The 15,946-nt window shown below is 47.5% G+C and overlaps 1 protein-coding gene across 10 annotated transcripts in view; it reads right to left on the bottom strand.

Annotated features, from left to right (window-relative positions):
* Positions 1–827: 827 nt before the first annotated feature.
* LOC135894441 (microtubule-associated protein tau-like) overlaps positions 828–15,946 on the bottom strand; it is an 85,308-nt gene continuing 70,189 nt past the window's right edge. For 9 of the 10 annotated variants that reach the window (XM_065422527.1, XM_065422531.1, XM_065422526.1 and 6 more), the window contains 5 exons: positions 11,254–11,346; positions 7,233–7,314; positions 6,689–6,801; positions 2,135–2,270; positions 828–967 (listed from right to left, as the gene is read on the bottom strand). In XM_065422527.1, the coding sequence (XP_065278599.1) occupies positions 918–967; positions 2,135–2,270; positions 6,689–6,801; positions 7,233–7,314; positions 11,254–11,346 (474 nt within the window). In that variant the 3' untranslated portion in view covers positions 828–917. The remainder of the gene's footprint in view (positions 968–2,134; positions 2,271–6,688; positions 6,802–7,232; positions 7,315–11,253; positions 11,347–15,946) is intronic. The other variant, XM_065422533.1, reaches the window with a different exon arrangement.

The raw sequence follows: 15,946 nt of genomic DNA, 5'->3' as shown, positions 1-15,946 counted from the left end.
TTCTAGATAGCATTAACTAGTCTGAGATTTTCATCAGAGACACAAGCGGGCGAGGTAATAGCTTTACTGGACCAGCTTCTGGCGGTGGAAGAGAGACGTTTTCCAGCTACATCGAGCTCTGCCTCGGGTGCTCGCATTTACTCAGCTGGGACACCAAGTACTTTCCCAGACCGGAGGGAAGAGCTGTGTGTAGCTCCAAAGCTGGTCCAATAAACGCTATTACCTCACCCATCCTGGTGTCTCATATCCTGGGAACGACACTGCTACAACACTGCATACGTGAGATTCCCAAGGTGAGTGCAGTGCCCCATGATCCCCAGCAGGGGATGGGCGGGTGGGTGGGTGCTGGAAAGCAACCGGGGATGTTATTAGAGGTGGGGAGGTGCCGGGCTCACGGTATCTTTGGCGGGCCGGGGATCAGTCTGACTGAGATGGGAACAGGCTTGTACCTTGAAGTTAAATTTAAGCAGCACCAACCTCTCCAGAAACCAAACTCCCTTTTGGGGGGGCGGGGGGGTGATCAGGTTCCTTTCCACTGGGCTAAGATCGCCTGGGGAAGATGAGGGTTTATATCTAATGCTGTTACTGATTTTGAAGTCCTGGAGCCAGAGCTGAATGGACAGTAAAAGTAGGTTAAATCGTTACCCATTTGGGGGGCAGGGGGAGGGGGGGAGTAGTTGTAAAAGGAACAGAGGAAAAAGGCCAGATTGATTTTTCTTTTCTTCTCTTCTCTCCGCCCACTGCCAGGCAATCACAAGCCCTGCTTGGCCAGGGAAGCAGACACTTCGTCAGCTAGCGTGGCCAGCTGGGGGGAGTCCACCATGTTGATACTGCCGGTGGAGGAGACGTTGCTAAGGCGACGGGGGGAGGCATCTCCGGAGACGGTGGGGGACTTGTAGATGATTTCGGCTCCGTGGTCAGTCTTGGCTTTGGCATTCTCGCGGAAGGTCAGCTTGTGAGACTCGATCTGCACAAAGAAAAGGCACAGGGTGAGCCCCGACATGGGGGGGCGGGGGGGAAGAGTGTCAATCAAGCCCACGTGAGAGGCTTTGGTGAATGGTGAGTTAACGCTCTGTCCCCACCAGCCATCCCCAGGGGTGTGGCGAGGAGGAAGCAGGTGAATGGAGGACGAGCACAGCACCTTCTGTTCCATGTTCAGCCCCGTGACAGGGAGTGGGGCTGAAGCCTGAAGGAACCATTTGCCAATAACGGCCCAATGCCCTCAGACAGATGGACCGCTAGCGGCAAAGGGAGGTGCCTGCAGGAAAACCAGGGCAGAACCTGGCCTCACTTCAGGGGAGCAGTGACTTTCTCAAACCCCGGCCTAGCAGGGCAAAAAGGGGAGTCCCCTTGGCCGAACGCCGAGGAGGGGGCCAGAGACAACTGATCGGCAGTGCAGGGACTAATGCTTTTGGCTTTTCATCACTGCAGACCTGCTCTTATTCACTGCGTTCAGGTGACAGCAAAGTGAGCTCGGGGGTGGGGAGGGGGCAGCCTGACCCCAAGTACCCCTTTGGGAGGCTTTGTCTTGGGGCTAGCAGCAGGGGCTGCTGCAAGTTAAGGTGAATAGGCAAAACTCAAAGGGGGAGGAAGGACCAGAACAGGGGGTCGGGACCCCTCAGGTTATAACATGGGGGGTCGCAAGCTGTCAGCCTCCATCCCAAACCGCGCTTTGCCTCCAGCATTTATAATGGTGTTAAATATATAAAAAAGTGTTTTTAATTTATAAGGGGGGGGTCGCACTCAGAGGCTTTCTGCGTGAAAGGGGTCACCAGTACAAAAGTCTGAGAACCCCTGGACCAGAACGTCACGGGGTGCTGCCCGCCAGCCCTATGGCACATTGGCTGCAGTTTGGCGGGTGGATCGGGGGGGACTAGCAGGGGCCCGCGACATATTGGCAGAGCTGTGCAGGGGACGCTGTAAAAAGAACCTGCCCCCACCCAGTGTTCAGTTACTTTCGCTGGTTCTACATTACATGACTGTCACCCTCACTCACACATGATCCAGCTGAGCGCGTCGATACTGAGCATTTACGGACAGGCTCCGGCACCGCACCCCGGGCTAGCGTTAGCCAAACCCCCCTCTCTTGCGGACGCACATGCTCTACGGTGGAAGCTGATGAGTGGCTACTTACTGGCATCGCCATCTGGCTGCAAGTCTGGGAGCGGGCTCTCCTCGGGGATGGCGGGCTCAGTGAGCAATGCCTGAGGCCCTGCGCTTTGGGACACACCATTTTGTGCACCGCGCTCATCGTCCTTGCCCTTCTCTCTCTACAGGTGGAGAAATCAGTGGGGCGCAAAAGGGCGTCAGCAACAAAATGAACTGAATTCAAACCGACAGCAAAGAAATGGGAAGGGAGGAACAGGTCTGCAAAACGCATCGAAGGAGAGAGGGAAAATTCACTGAGCCCATAGAGAGAGAAAGAACGACAGGGCCAGGAGGTGTGGAGCTAGGCGGGAAAAGGAAAATCCCATTTGCTATGAGAAAGGAGATGCCCAGAGAGACGATCCAAAGCAGATTCAAAGGGAGAAATGCAATTGGAGCCACAGCTGTAACAGCAGCACCGATGCCTGGTCTGCACTGCAAAGTTTTACCGCACCTGAACATAGCTGTCAAGAATCAGCATCCTGAACCATCCTGTGGTCCTAAAACATCCCGCAGTCTCTAAGGGGATGTCTACTCTGCAACCAGAGAAGTGATTGCTCACATACACATGATTCTAGCTAGCTCAGCTAAAGGGAACAGTGAAGATGTGACACATGGGCCCACAAGGCGAGGACGTACCCAGGAGTCCAGCTAGCATTTGGGTATTCCTACCCGTGCTGCAATCAGACCATGTACACATGCCGTGTAGACACACTTGCACTCACCAAACAAATGTAGACTATTTGGGGGAGTAGTTAGGCTGTCTAGATGTCTCGCCCCGTAACTTCGGAGAGTCACTCCTGTGGGGAGGACCTCTGGGACGGAAGCAGCTTCATTTTCCAAGTGTCCATTTTCCCACCTCTCATGGCCAAGTACCAATTAAAACACAGTTGATGTTCCCATCCTCTCCTAGCCTAATAGCCAAGAAGGCGAGAAACCGTCACACGAAGCAGCGGGCACCCGAATTGCTCTAGCCAAGGCCCATACTGGCAGTTGGCCAGGGCCATGTCTAATTTCTCTAAAATGAAACCAACGGCAGCTGTCCCTTGAACGGAGATGCAGGTCCCGCTCAATCCTGGTCCAAGCAGCTCCTCCCTGGATTAAGAGGGCACATTGCATATTGGGATTTGGCAGCCAGGAGCTCTGGGTTAAAGGGTGAGAACGGCCACTGGACACCAGAGGGACTCTGTAGGCTACGCCGAGCCTGTACAGCGCATGTTACCCCCCTTTGGTCTTCTGGGGGTAGATCGAACACTGCAAACAAACCAACAAAATTCCTGCAGCATTGAGTCTCCGAGCTCGGCTCAACTAACTCAGGCTTGTGCTACGGGGCTAAAAATAGCAGCGTCGACATTCCCGCTCGGGCTGGAGCCCGGGCTCGAGAACCCAGAAAGGGGGAAGGGTCTCAGAGCCCGGACTCCAGCCCGAGCGGGAATGTCTCCATTGCTATTTGGAACCCTGCAGTGCGAGCCCAAATCAGCTGACCCGAGCTCGGAGACTCGCTGCCGAGGTTTGTTTTTTGCACTGTAGATGTACCCAGAGTTGGCTGTATGTATCCAGAAGGTGTGAATTTCAGTATCGTGATCACATGACTGAATGAGGCCTGTGGCTAAATGACAATACTGCGATACACAACCACATGGGATTAGAGAAGCCATGTAATTGTGTTGTCAATTTGCAGCTTTTGAATGTCACGTGTCCAAATAAAGCCCCGCTCCAAAGGGCAAAAGCTTCTAACTGTGGCTCAGTGACTGTACAAGGAGATAAAAAGAAATGAAAAGATGCTCAAGCTGAACAAGGAAGAGAGCGGCACAGGACAGCTCGATGTGTAATGGCAGTGAGAGAAGGGTAAGGAAGCCAAGTAATTCCTCAGTCAGAGAAGCTAGTGCATTTGCTGGAAGAGGCTGACAGCTAGAAAGCTTTTCAAGACATTTACAAAATGCATCCAAAACCCAAGTGCTGGAACACAGAGCTGACTGAACAGAACCTTTCCATCTCGTCAAGTTTTTGATAAAAAGGTTGAACAATCTTCCCCCTACTCCTACTGCAGAGAAATCGAATACTTTGTCCCACTGTCCCCAAATGTGACTAATGAATCCACAAAACATCACCCCCAACCCAGCATCCTTGCCTGGTTCCTGCCCAATTCATCCACCCAGTTGTGCTGTATTCGGTGTCTCATTTCAGATGCTGGTGCCTTTCACTTTGCTGTGAGAACATTTCAAGTACTATCATCCAAGTCTTCAGCCATAGGCTGTGTTTAGAAACAGGACTTTAATTTTTACCTAATAAACAAAGAGCGAATTATGAAGCATCTTCAATGTATATTTGTTTTAATGAACAATTTATTGCAGGTCTTAAAGAAAAAAGGTATCTGTGTATACACAGATCCAGATCCTTTAAAAATGCCATTTGTTATTACTGGCTATTCATGAGGTTTGATCATTATTCAACTGACTAAATCTCACTGTTTGATATGCAGCCACATGGGAGTGTGCACACACCAACGCATCACCCCTCGTGGGGAACCGGTAAAGGCACAGCAGGGCATTCAGCACTAAGAAAATCGACACAGACAGTCCAAGCAAGTTCTCAATTCATGTCTAAACAATGAAAATGAAAATAAATGTATAAATAAATAAAATTATAAATAAAAATAATGTATTTGCAGTAGTCACACAATGTGCTAATAGCAAAAATATTTTTTTACATGGAACACGTTTTACAGAGTTTGTTGGCAGTGTCACACCCCGATTCGGCAGAGCACTATGCACGTGCTTAACTTTAAGCAGGAGTCGTCTCAAAACCTTTGACAGAACTAGCGCGTGCTTAAAGCTAAGACTGTACATAAGCACTTTGCCTAGTCAAGAGTTTAACTGTTCAAATCACCCCACCCCAAGTGTTAAATATTTATTCTTACCAGATTTCCTTGTGTTCTTTTAATTTAGTTTTAAATTATTAAATACGCACACACACACACACCAGACTTTCAGATGTCAAATACTGCGGCAGCCTTATAGCCAAGCTGTTCAGCCCATGCTGGGAGACTGAAGTTTGAGGCCACAAGAGAATATCTTCTCTCTCAAATGTCAACAAACTTGCTCTTTTCTAATTAAAGTCAAGTCTTTAATAGACTGCTTCCCTGAAATGCCAGCTTCCCAGTCCAACAGTCTGCTCCATACTTTGCAGCTGAGGCTGAAAAAACCAAGTAAGATGCAAATCCAACTATAAGCTGTAACATCTTACAATAGGGAAGCCCGGGGCGTATGCCCATTCAATTACACTGACATTTAGGGAACAGAAAAACTAGGAAATCAAATAAAAAGAAATCACTTGATCATATTGTTTTGTTTTGACAAACACCCGTCAGGGATGGTCTAGACTAGATAATACTTAGTCCTGTCGTGAGTGCAGGGGACTGGACTAGATGATCGCTTGAGGTCCCTTCCAGTCCTACGATTCTATATTCATGTAATATATAATTAAATGTCTTGTTTATATTAAAATGCCTATTGGCTAAAGAACTGTGAATACAAACGCAACCCACTCCACCCCACCCTGGTAGTGAAGGCCCCAAGAGCTCAAAATGCCCCAAATACTTAGATCTGTCTTAGTCTACAAACCGGGGCTGAGCACAGAGTGTGCGTGTAATGTGTAGCTTGTTATCACAGACACTAATAGTATGGGTAGGCGTGGGACTTTTAAAAGCATGCGGGAGAAGAACGTCTGTTGAGAGGAAGTTTCAGCCATACATGTTAGGCCGAGTTGGACTGTAGCTTGCAAGTTACCACTCACACTTGCATTAAAGCCACACACCTCTCATGGTTTCCTCCTGATCATCCCCAAAAGGAAGTGATTGGCCAACTGTCAATTTCTGCTACGCGGTGAACATCTCGCTGTGGCAAAATGAATGTCCTGGTATTTATCTGCACAGCGCTAGAGTGATCATTTGTGTCCCACTTTCCCCTGCAGTGCTGCGTTTCCCTGAGCTCGGCAGGCAGCTCTGCCGACGCGCTGTTGCCATGCTAACAGGTCACCGGCATGAAACCGAATCCGTTACTCAGAGGCACGAATGAGTCAGATGAATGGACGGATCAGGCCCCGACACAGAGCAGCATTTCAGCACATGCTTCAGCCCTGCTGAAGTCCAGCTGACTTTAAAGTTAAGCCTGTGCTTGTATCGGAGCCTGAAACTTCCAGCGGGTGACGATTTACACCTTTTGAAAAGCAACCTCCAAGCAGACCACAGCAGCACAGTTCCACTCAGACGTGACTGATTTCAGCTGCAGTGCAACCCTCTTTCCCCAAAATGTTGTTGTGGCTTCAAGAACGGGGATAATCAGGGGGAGCTGTGGCAGAGAACACATCCAGCATTCAGAGAAGAGGAAGCTTGTATGAAACAGGAATTGGATAAACCCGGTTGTAGCTGCTGTGTCCAGACACTGATCGGTGTTTGCCCCCATAGTCACTCCGACACATACACAGAGCGCATGCCCACCTGAGAGAGGACAGCACGAACGTCCGGTACAGTACAGCTTTTTACCTTTTTATTCCCTCCTCCAGGGATATGGGTGATGTTATCTAATGACCCAATTTTCGACTGCACCTTCTCTTTGAAGTCCAGTTTCTCCGATTTCACCTCCACCTGGCCACCACCTGGAAGAGAAAGAGTGGGGCTAAGTGCTGAACGAAACCCAGGTTTCTGGAGTCAAGCATCTATTGTGCACTCTGTCTAACAGCAGTCACATCTGGGCGCCGAGATGTGCTGATGGATGGGGGATGAGCAGAATAATGATTGTTAAATGGTACCCACACTGGCCATTCTAAGTCTCTCTTCCTCAGCTAGGGTGACCAGAAGTCCTGATTTTACAGGGACAGTCCATACATTTGGGGCTTTGTCTTAGGGCACCTATTATCTGCACCCCATATCGATTTTTCACACTTTCTATCTGGTCCCTGTATCGTCAGCCCAGCCCCACCTCTCTGCTCTTTATCGCTCTCACTTGGCATGGCACGTCTAAAATCAAGGTGACAAGCTCTTCAGAGAAAGCGCTGGAAATCTCAGGCACTACAAAGTCGGACAATACCTGGTTTATGATGAATGTTGCCCAAGGAACCACATTTGGATGTCACATGGCTCAGGTCTACAGGCTTGTAAACAATTTGCACCTGTTCGTATCAAAAAGAAAAAAGGAAAGGACACCCCATTTTAGCATCACCGAGGATAAAAAAGGCACAGAATACACTGGGACCTGATTTGGATTTGAGACAAAGTGGAGTTAAACCCCCGTAAGATTAATACACTAGCAGTTACAGAAGAACTTGCCACCAGAAACTGTGAAATCATTAAAGCCCATGTGTAGCGGCCTCTCTAAAATCAACGTGTTCAGCATGCACAAGGTTATCATCCATTCTCCACAGGAGGGGGAAAGCAAAGGCAGTTTAAAGTGCTTACGTGAGAGGAAAAAAGTGGAATGTTGTTTAATTAAGTTTCATATTCAGATCATCCAAAAAAAGATAAACTAAAGAGAAATTTAAAACAAATAAATACCTTTTCTGAAGTAAAACTTAAAGTTTATGTCCACAAAAACTGAAAGAACAGAAATGATCAATGTGCATAGAATAAGTGACTGAAATATGTGTTTCTGAAAAAATGTTGTAATGGAATTAAAGTTTTTCTTTAAAAAACACGGGTCGCAAAGTGATAATTTTTAATACACAAAACCACATTATACCATATTACTTACAACGTATTTAAATTTTTTAGCATGTCTGAATGTGTACATCTCACCATTTCCCTTAAACGGTGCCATTTAAACCAACAAGTTCAAAGATTTCTCATCACATGACACTGAGCGCCTAGAATTTTTTTTTTTTTTTTTTGGACATGCGGGTAACAGCCTTTGGAAACATTTAAACTGGTTAAACAAGACAGTAGTTTTGCAATACACACAACAGGGACAGTTAAAGTAAATCTGGGTTTGTAGTTGTAAGAAAGAACACACTGAACAATCTGATGACAGATCATATTCTAGAAAGGCCTGGGATACATACAAACAAACACACACACACCAGTGACGACATGAGCAGAAAACAGAAGGGAAAAAACATCCCCATATCCCTGAGAGTTACTTTAAAAGACAAATATCTGATAGTAATACCCTAGTGATAACAGGCCTTCCTTTATTTTGATGTGGTTCTTGCATATAGACACCAGAGAACACATTCTACATGCAAGGGAAAGTGAAACTGGAGAAAGAGAATCCTAGAATTTGGCGTCACAGAGGAGAGAGCTGGGAATGGAGACAGACACTGGGAAATTGCTCTTGCAATCCACACAAGAGGCAAGAAAAGGATGACTCAAAGAACCCGAGCAGCTGCTGCTCTCTGTATCCACAGCTCCCCCACACATCCCAGGAAGTCTTCAACCTTTCATTTAAATTAAGTAGGCACCAATAAAAGAATACAAGCTCGAATCAAACATTTGAGCTCTAGGGCCTACAGTGCCTTCCTTCTTCAAAGCAGTTTACAAATAATAAATAGAAATTCTCTGCCCTTCTCTCCAACTCTTTTACAGTCATTAATCAACTAACCCTCACGATCCCCCTGGAGGCAGAGAAAAGTCAACCCTATTTCAGAGAGGAGGATACGGAGGCAAAAAGCAAGCTGCCGGAGGGGATCCATGCCAGAGCCCAGATTAGATCTCAGGAGTACCTGGTTCCCAGCGCAATGCTCAGACCACCCCTCACCTAATGCGTCTCTCTGGTGGAGCAGAAAAAGGAGGTCCCACTGGATTATCAGATGACACCGTAGAGTGTCTGTGCCCAATGGTTACGAAAAAAAAGATGAATGTTGCTATAGCAACAGCTCATTTCCCATGAACTAACTGAGTTCTTACTGGCAAGAAACATGAATTCAATTGCCCATACTAGAGCGAATCAGTGGTAAGAGCAGAGACTGCTGGCCTCTCACAAAGTACACACAGCAGCACCATGTAAACTAGGGAAAAATCAGACAGGGTGGGGCCCTATGCGGAGAAAGCCCCCCAACCCCGAGGCCAGGTCCTTCTGCCAGCCCAGCCCCTGGGGGAGGGAAGGGAGCCACAGAGAGGAGAAAACAAAAGGAAGTCAATTGGTTTGAAAAGGTCTGAGACTGCTGATAAGCGTAAGTGGGGTCCTACCAAATTCACAGCCATGAAAAATGCGACACGGACCGTGAAATCTGGTCTCCCCCCGTGAAATCTAGTTATTTGTGTGCTTTTAACCCTGTACTATACAGATTTCACGGGAGAGACCAGCGTTTTTCAAATTGGGGGTCCTGACCCAAAAGGGAGTTGCAGGGAAGTCGCAAGGTTATTTTAGGGGGGTCATGGTATTACCACCCTTATTTCTGTGCTGCCTTTCGAGCTGGATGGCTGGAGAGCAGCAGCTGTTGGCCGGGCGCCCAGCTCTGAAGGCAGCCAGCAGCAGCGTGGAAATAAGTGTGGCAATACCCTACCATGTCACCCTTACTTCTGCGCTGCTGCCTTCAGAGCTGGGCGGCCGGAGAGCGGCGGCTGCGGACTGAGGACCCAGGTCTGCAGGCAGCAGCGCAGAAGTAAAGGTGGCAATACCGTACCATGCCATCCTGACTTCTGCGCTGCTGCTGGCCACGGCTCTGACCTCAGAGCTGGGCTCCCGGCCCGCAGCCGCCGCTCTCCAGCTGCCCAGCTCTGAAGGCAGCGCCGCCGCCAGCAGCAGCAGAGCAGTACGGGTAGCGCCCCCCCTACAATAACCTTGTGACCTCCCCACAACTCCCTTTTGGGTCAGGACCCCTACAGTTACAACACCATGACATTTCAGACTTCAATACCCAAAATCATGGAATTTATGATTTTTTTTAAATCCCATGACTGTGAAATTGACCTAAATGGACCATGAATTTGGTAGCTCACTAAGCATAAGACAGCTCCCATATGCTGGTCAGAGACAGCACTGTGTACACCCATCTCTGAGACTGGGCTGCTGTTGACTATTTCTGTGACAGTCTTTCCCTTGGCCCTGTCACATTCTCTCCTGGCCTTATTCCCCTGGAGCCACATTGCGCCCTCGGAGACATGGGGTAAGTCCATTAAATTACTCCAGATTTTCAGCAGTGTAACTGGGAGCTCAATCTGGCCACGTGTGTTCAAACGGGAAGATAGAAACCGGATTTAATTTATAGACAATAGTGCCCAAAGCATGGCTCGCAGAGCCATAACACACATCACACGGGCAGCCTGCCTCCAACTGCAGTGTGAGGACACAGCTGATCACCTACAGATTTAACGGCTAGTGAACTCACTCAACACGCAGTTTTTGTTCCTCTTTCCTGGACCATACGAGTACAGGTAAAACGTTTGGGCTGGGCGTGTATTTGCAAACTGTATGTAACTCTGAGTGGGCCCCTACCAAGCTGCTAGTGTCACTATAAGGGTGCCCCCCCCCATTTAAGCTAACAGCTTAAATTGGAGAATATCAGCGAGTCCAGCAATACTCTGATCAGTCCTCTCAGGCCACTGCCTAAAGCATGCTGGAGACGCTGTCATTAACAAGTAGATGCATGATCTTTAAAAGGACCTTGGCACCCATGTATCATCCACTGCCTGAGTTTGAACGTAGCTCTCGGGCAGTGACTGGGTCTTTCACGTGTTTTATAGGGTGTTGCAACTGTAGATGGCACTTTACAGAACTTGGGGACCTCAGTTTGCCCGCGCTTCCTAAGCTACTGTCCACAGCAACGACTGGCACATGGACAGCGTTAGTATCCACCTAATCTTCTGTCTGGTACAGTCATTCCATTCTGCAGACAATAAGGCACTTATACTTCCAGGTAGCTAGAAACCTCTGGGTTAACAGGATATTTTCTTATGGAACACTGTTTCTTCTTGAAGGATTTTCAATTAAATCAGTTCACACGATGCATGTACAGGACTGGATAGAGTTTAATCTAACCATGTTAATGGGTTAATTTATTGCGCATCACCAATAGCTATCCGAACGCTGAAGATAGCACTGGAGGTTTAGTGTACACAATCACGCCACTATTAAGAAGGTTTGTTATAGTGCATGAACGTGTGAAAGTACTCACACTGCCTCCTCCTGGGCTGTGTTTGATATTATCCTTTGAGCCACACTTGGACTGAACGTTGCTAAGATCCAGCTTCTTATTCATTATCTGCACCTTCGACAGCCAGAAAAGAGCATGAGTAACACCACCACCATTCAAAGATCAACTCTGTGTTAAACCACCCAAATGTGGTTAAAGAACGCAGAGCATCACCCAGTACAGAGAGCAAGGCCAATGGGCTGGTTCGATGCTGCTTTGTCTACTCAAGTTACTGGTTCTACAGAGGCCAGCAGAGGTGAGCAGCGCCTGGTTAGAGCTCAGATAAAAATTGCTTGTCTCCAGCATAGGTAGCCCCAGTTTACAAGCTAGAAAAACATGCAAAAAAACCAGCTGTCCAAGTTTCCTTCAGCACATTCAGAGGGAATCATGCCAAGCAGTAAGTGGGTCGGAAAGTGCTCTGGAATTCCAAGTGAGGAAAATGAAAACTCGGCTGGCTCGGCATACATCCCCCTGCTCTAATCTGGTGGGGTTAGAGGAGAGATGAGCCTGAAGCCACCCCCCAGCCGCCCTGATCCAAACACCGCCAGATTGGAGAAGCTGCGGCATAGCGGACTCGCTTTCACTCAGAGCCGAGTGACTGAGAACAGAAGGGGCAGAAACAGCCAGCTAAGAAGAGCACAAACCAGAAATATGGAAATACGGTCAAACCCCACACACAGGTTCAGAGGGATTCAAACATCTGAGCCAGAAAGAGCTATAAAGGAATGGAGACCAAAGTCTTTGCACTTTATAAGGTCTTAAATTCTAGATAAAATGGGCAGCACAGCTCCGCTAAAGGATTTGCCTCTGTATTTCATATCTACAGCTATACACTGTTTCTAAATACACACGTACACAAACTAGAAATCTACCGGTGACTTACATACTGTTATGCTCAGAGTGCCTGGCCTGTCACTAACTGAGACCTACCTACAGACAGATTTAGTGCCAGTATAACCATTTTAATTTGGGATGTGAGTTTTTACAGCTATGGTTATACCGGTCCAGCCCCCGGTGTGGACACAGTTATACTGGGATAAAGGCACCTTATGCCACCACAGTTTATTCCCCTCCCCATAAGAAGGTCAAACTAGATGATTGAATGGTATTTTCTGGCTTTGAAATCTATGAATCTATAAGCACCTTTATACCGGTATAACTGCATCCACACTAGAGGAGGAGTTCTGCTTTAAGTATGCCAGTACGACTTTGCGTGCAGACAAGCCCTAAGTTTACTTTATGAGAAAGTTATTGTTTAGCAACATAACCGTGCTAAGAGCAGAAGAAATCCCCACTTCACTAACTCCATTGCCTGGGCGAGAGTTACAAATCCACACAAACGCAGGTGGACTGCGTTCTCTGTTCCTTGGTCACGCGGCAGATGCACACTTCAGCAAAGCTTCTGGCCTGCTGTAGCCGGTTATTGCTGCTACCATGAAAGCTGCGTCCCAGAGCTCCTTTCTACATTTCATTTTTAAAGGGCTGATGATGGGGATGTAGAAACTGGGGGCTGATGAAGTCTCCCATGGGAATCTTTTTTTAGCCTTCGCATGATTAGTCATTCTGCAAATCTGGAAACAAATCCGTCTGGATGGGTTTTTAAAACAACAGCATGTCATTACGTGACGCTGCAGCAGTCCACTTGCACAGACAGTCCAACGAACACAGGACACGTCGGACACAACCAATTCAATTCCATGTTGCTGTCTCTCCCTTGACATTTGTTTTCCCTTAACCTTCTGCTGTCTGCCTTTCCTCCAAGTGCACTGGGCTGTTGTTATCCATTAACATTCCATTGAAATCAAGGGATGAAGGGAAAGACCTGGAGCAGTCAATAAACACCTTATCCACTTCTGACTCCCAGCCCTGGGCTCCATCCACTAGATTATGCTGCCTTTCAAAAGCTCAAACTTCTTCAATTTGTTCCTGACACTGTAGCTACGTTTATCCTACTAAGGGTATCATAAAAGCCAAGTATCAGAGGGGTAGCCGTGTTAGTCTGAATCTGTAAAAAGCAACAGAGGGTCCTGTGGCACCTTTAAGACTAACAGAAGTATTGGGAGCATAAGCTTTCGTGGGTAAGAACCTCACTTCTTCAGATGCAAGTATACTTAATAGCAGTAAGATCCCAAAAGGAACACACCCATTTCCCCCACACATAGCGGAAACCATCTTGAAGTTCAGCTGTTCTTATTCTTATTGTAAAAAAGGAAACAGAAGTTCATTCGTTAGGATGATGGGGGAGGGTTAGATAACTGACTTCAAAGAGGAAATGGCTTATTAAAACAAGCATAGAGTTTAGTCCATTTACTATAAATTGACTTTTCACTTTTGAAACCACTGGATTATTGCAATTTTGAAGTCCGCCAGTTCCAGTTTATTGCGTGTCCTAATGCAGACGGTTGGAATGCGGCTGTTCATGCCAGAAGCCAGCGGGAAAGGTTTGTACAGTTGGAAGAACGGGGAAACTTCTCTAGTGTGGCGCATCAGCTCTGCTCTGCATGGTTGGTATCAATGGTATTGTCAAGGAGGGCTGCAATTTTAGATGGCATGACAAACCAGCACTGACTCCAAAAGCCACTTAATACATTGTAATAAAAAAGTAGAACGTGACCATTTAATTGATAATTGCCAGCTACAGCAAAGAATGCTCCTTTTAAAAAAAATACTACCTAAAATACTGCAAAAAGCCACTCAGGTGACATACCAATGTCGTATCTAAATGCTGATGTCACACATTTACCCAGTCACTCAGCAAATCTCCTATATGGTCACACAAAATGGCTCCCAACCGCTGAGGACAGTACACGAGGTACATGGCACTCCATCCTTCAGAGAAATGCAAACTCTTGCAATTGGACCTACTGTCTGTTAGACACGGAGCAAGTCTGGTTTTGGCCAGCAGTGCCCTCCAGTGTGCATTCACCCCTCAGAAGTGGGGAGAAGGGATAGCTCAGTGGTTTGAGCATTGGCCTGCTAAACCCAGGGTTGTGAGTTCAATCCTTCAGGGGGCCATTTAGGGATCTGGGGCAAAAATCTGTCTGGGGATTGGACTAGATGAGGTCCCTTCCAACCCTGATAGTCTATGATTCTTGACTGCCCTATGTTGATGAGATGTACAGTGGTGTCTAGTCCCTCAGTCATCTGCCTAGGACAGATCAGTACCCCAATCCAACAGGCTGAGAGCAATGGGAAGAAATCTAAGTACACGGGAGGGAGGTGGCCTGGAATTCGAGTGAAAACAAGACCCCTCAGAAGACGACAAACTCCTTTGCCAACTGGTTCCTAAAGACAATTCTATCTGAGGGTCAACGATTGTTTTCTGTTTTCAACAGGTTATTTAAAAGAACCATTTTTAGTTTGACTGCCAGCCCAGACTTAATACATCCCTTCCCCCTGCACACCACCCATCGTTGTGGGATTCTCCTTCTAAACTGGATACAGCGAGGTCCATAAAAGTAACCATGCAGCTGGGAAGGATCATCATCTTTGTTTTAATTACTTGTATTTCCATCAACTACTTCGCTCGGACATTTACGCTAGCGCTCCCTCCCACTGCTCCCCTTCACTGTTCCATCATCAGCTGTTTTACCGCTCCAGACACAAGTCTAAACTCTGCCCTCTGATGCACACCCAGCTCCCACTGAGCCCTCGTTGCCAAGAAGGCCAACGGCATATTGGGCTGTGTTAGTAGGAGCATTGCTAGCAGATCAAGGGAAGTGATTATTCCCCTCTATTCGGCACTGGTGAGGCCACACCTGGAGTATTGCGTCCAGTTTTAGTCCCCCCACTACAGAAGGGATATGGACAAATTGGAGAGTCCAGCAGAGGGCAACGAAAATGATTAGGAGGCTGGGGCACATGACTTACGAGGAGAGGTTGAGGGAACTGGGGTTATTTAGTCTGCAGAAGAGAAGAGTGAGGGGGGATTTGATAGCAGCCTTCAACTACCTGAAGGGGGGTTCCAAAGAGGATGGAGCTCGGCTGTTCTCAGTGGTGGCAGATGACAGAACAAGGAGTAATGGTCTCAAGTTGCAGTGGGGGAGGTCTAGGTTGGATACTAGGAAACTATTTCACTAAGAGGGTGGTGAAGCACTGGAATGGGTTCCCTAGGGAGGTGGTAGAATCTCCATCCTTAGAGGTTTTTAAGGCCCGACTTAACAAAGCCCTGGCTAGGATGATTTAGTTGGGGATTGGTCCTGCTTTGAGCAGGGGGTTGGACTAGATGACCTCCTGAGGTCTCTTCCAACCCTGAGATTCTATGATTCTGTGGTGGAAGCGAGGTGCAAACGTTGAAGGTAGAATTTGGCCCTGGGGTTGGAGGCTTATGAAGTAGTTTGTGTCATGCGGGAGGCTGACATGATGGTGGAAGGGGATACTGAGAATACAGTCTGGAGAGACCTCAAGGGAACCTCTAGCTGATGTACTGCTCCTATAGTCCGTGTGTCCCTGGCAACTGCAAAACCCCATAAAAGTGAACGCACCAGAAAGCGTCCACAAGCATTAAAAACAGGTATTACCCATTATTCGATAGCATCTTAGCTTCCCCTGGTCCCTAAAGGAAAGTGCAGCAGAACCTTCAGAATGAGACAAGATAGTAGGAAACTATTTTCATGCACATGACTGGAGAGAAAGTCACATAAGACTTGATTCCGAGCTTGTGAGCCTTCCCTTC

The sequence above is a fragment of the Emys orbicularis genome, chromosome 25, assembly GCF_028017835.1.
Source record: "Emys orbicularis isolate rEmyOrb1 chromosome 25, rEmyOrb1.hap1, whole genome shotgun sequence".
Lineage (NCBI taxonomy): Eukaryota > Metazoa > Chordata > Testudines > Emydidae > Emys > Emys orbicularis.
Note: the sequence above shows the minus strand (reverse complement) of the source record. Positions and strands in the feature narration are given on the sequence as shown.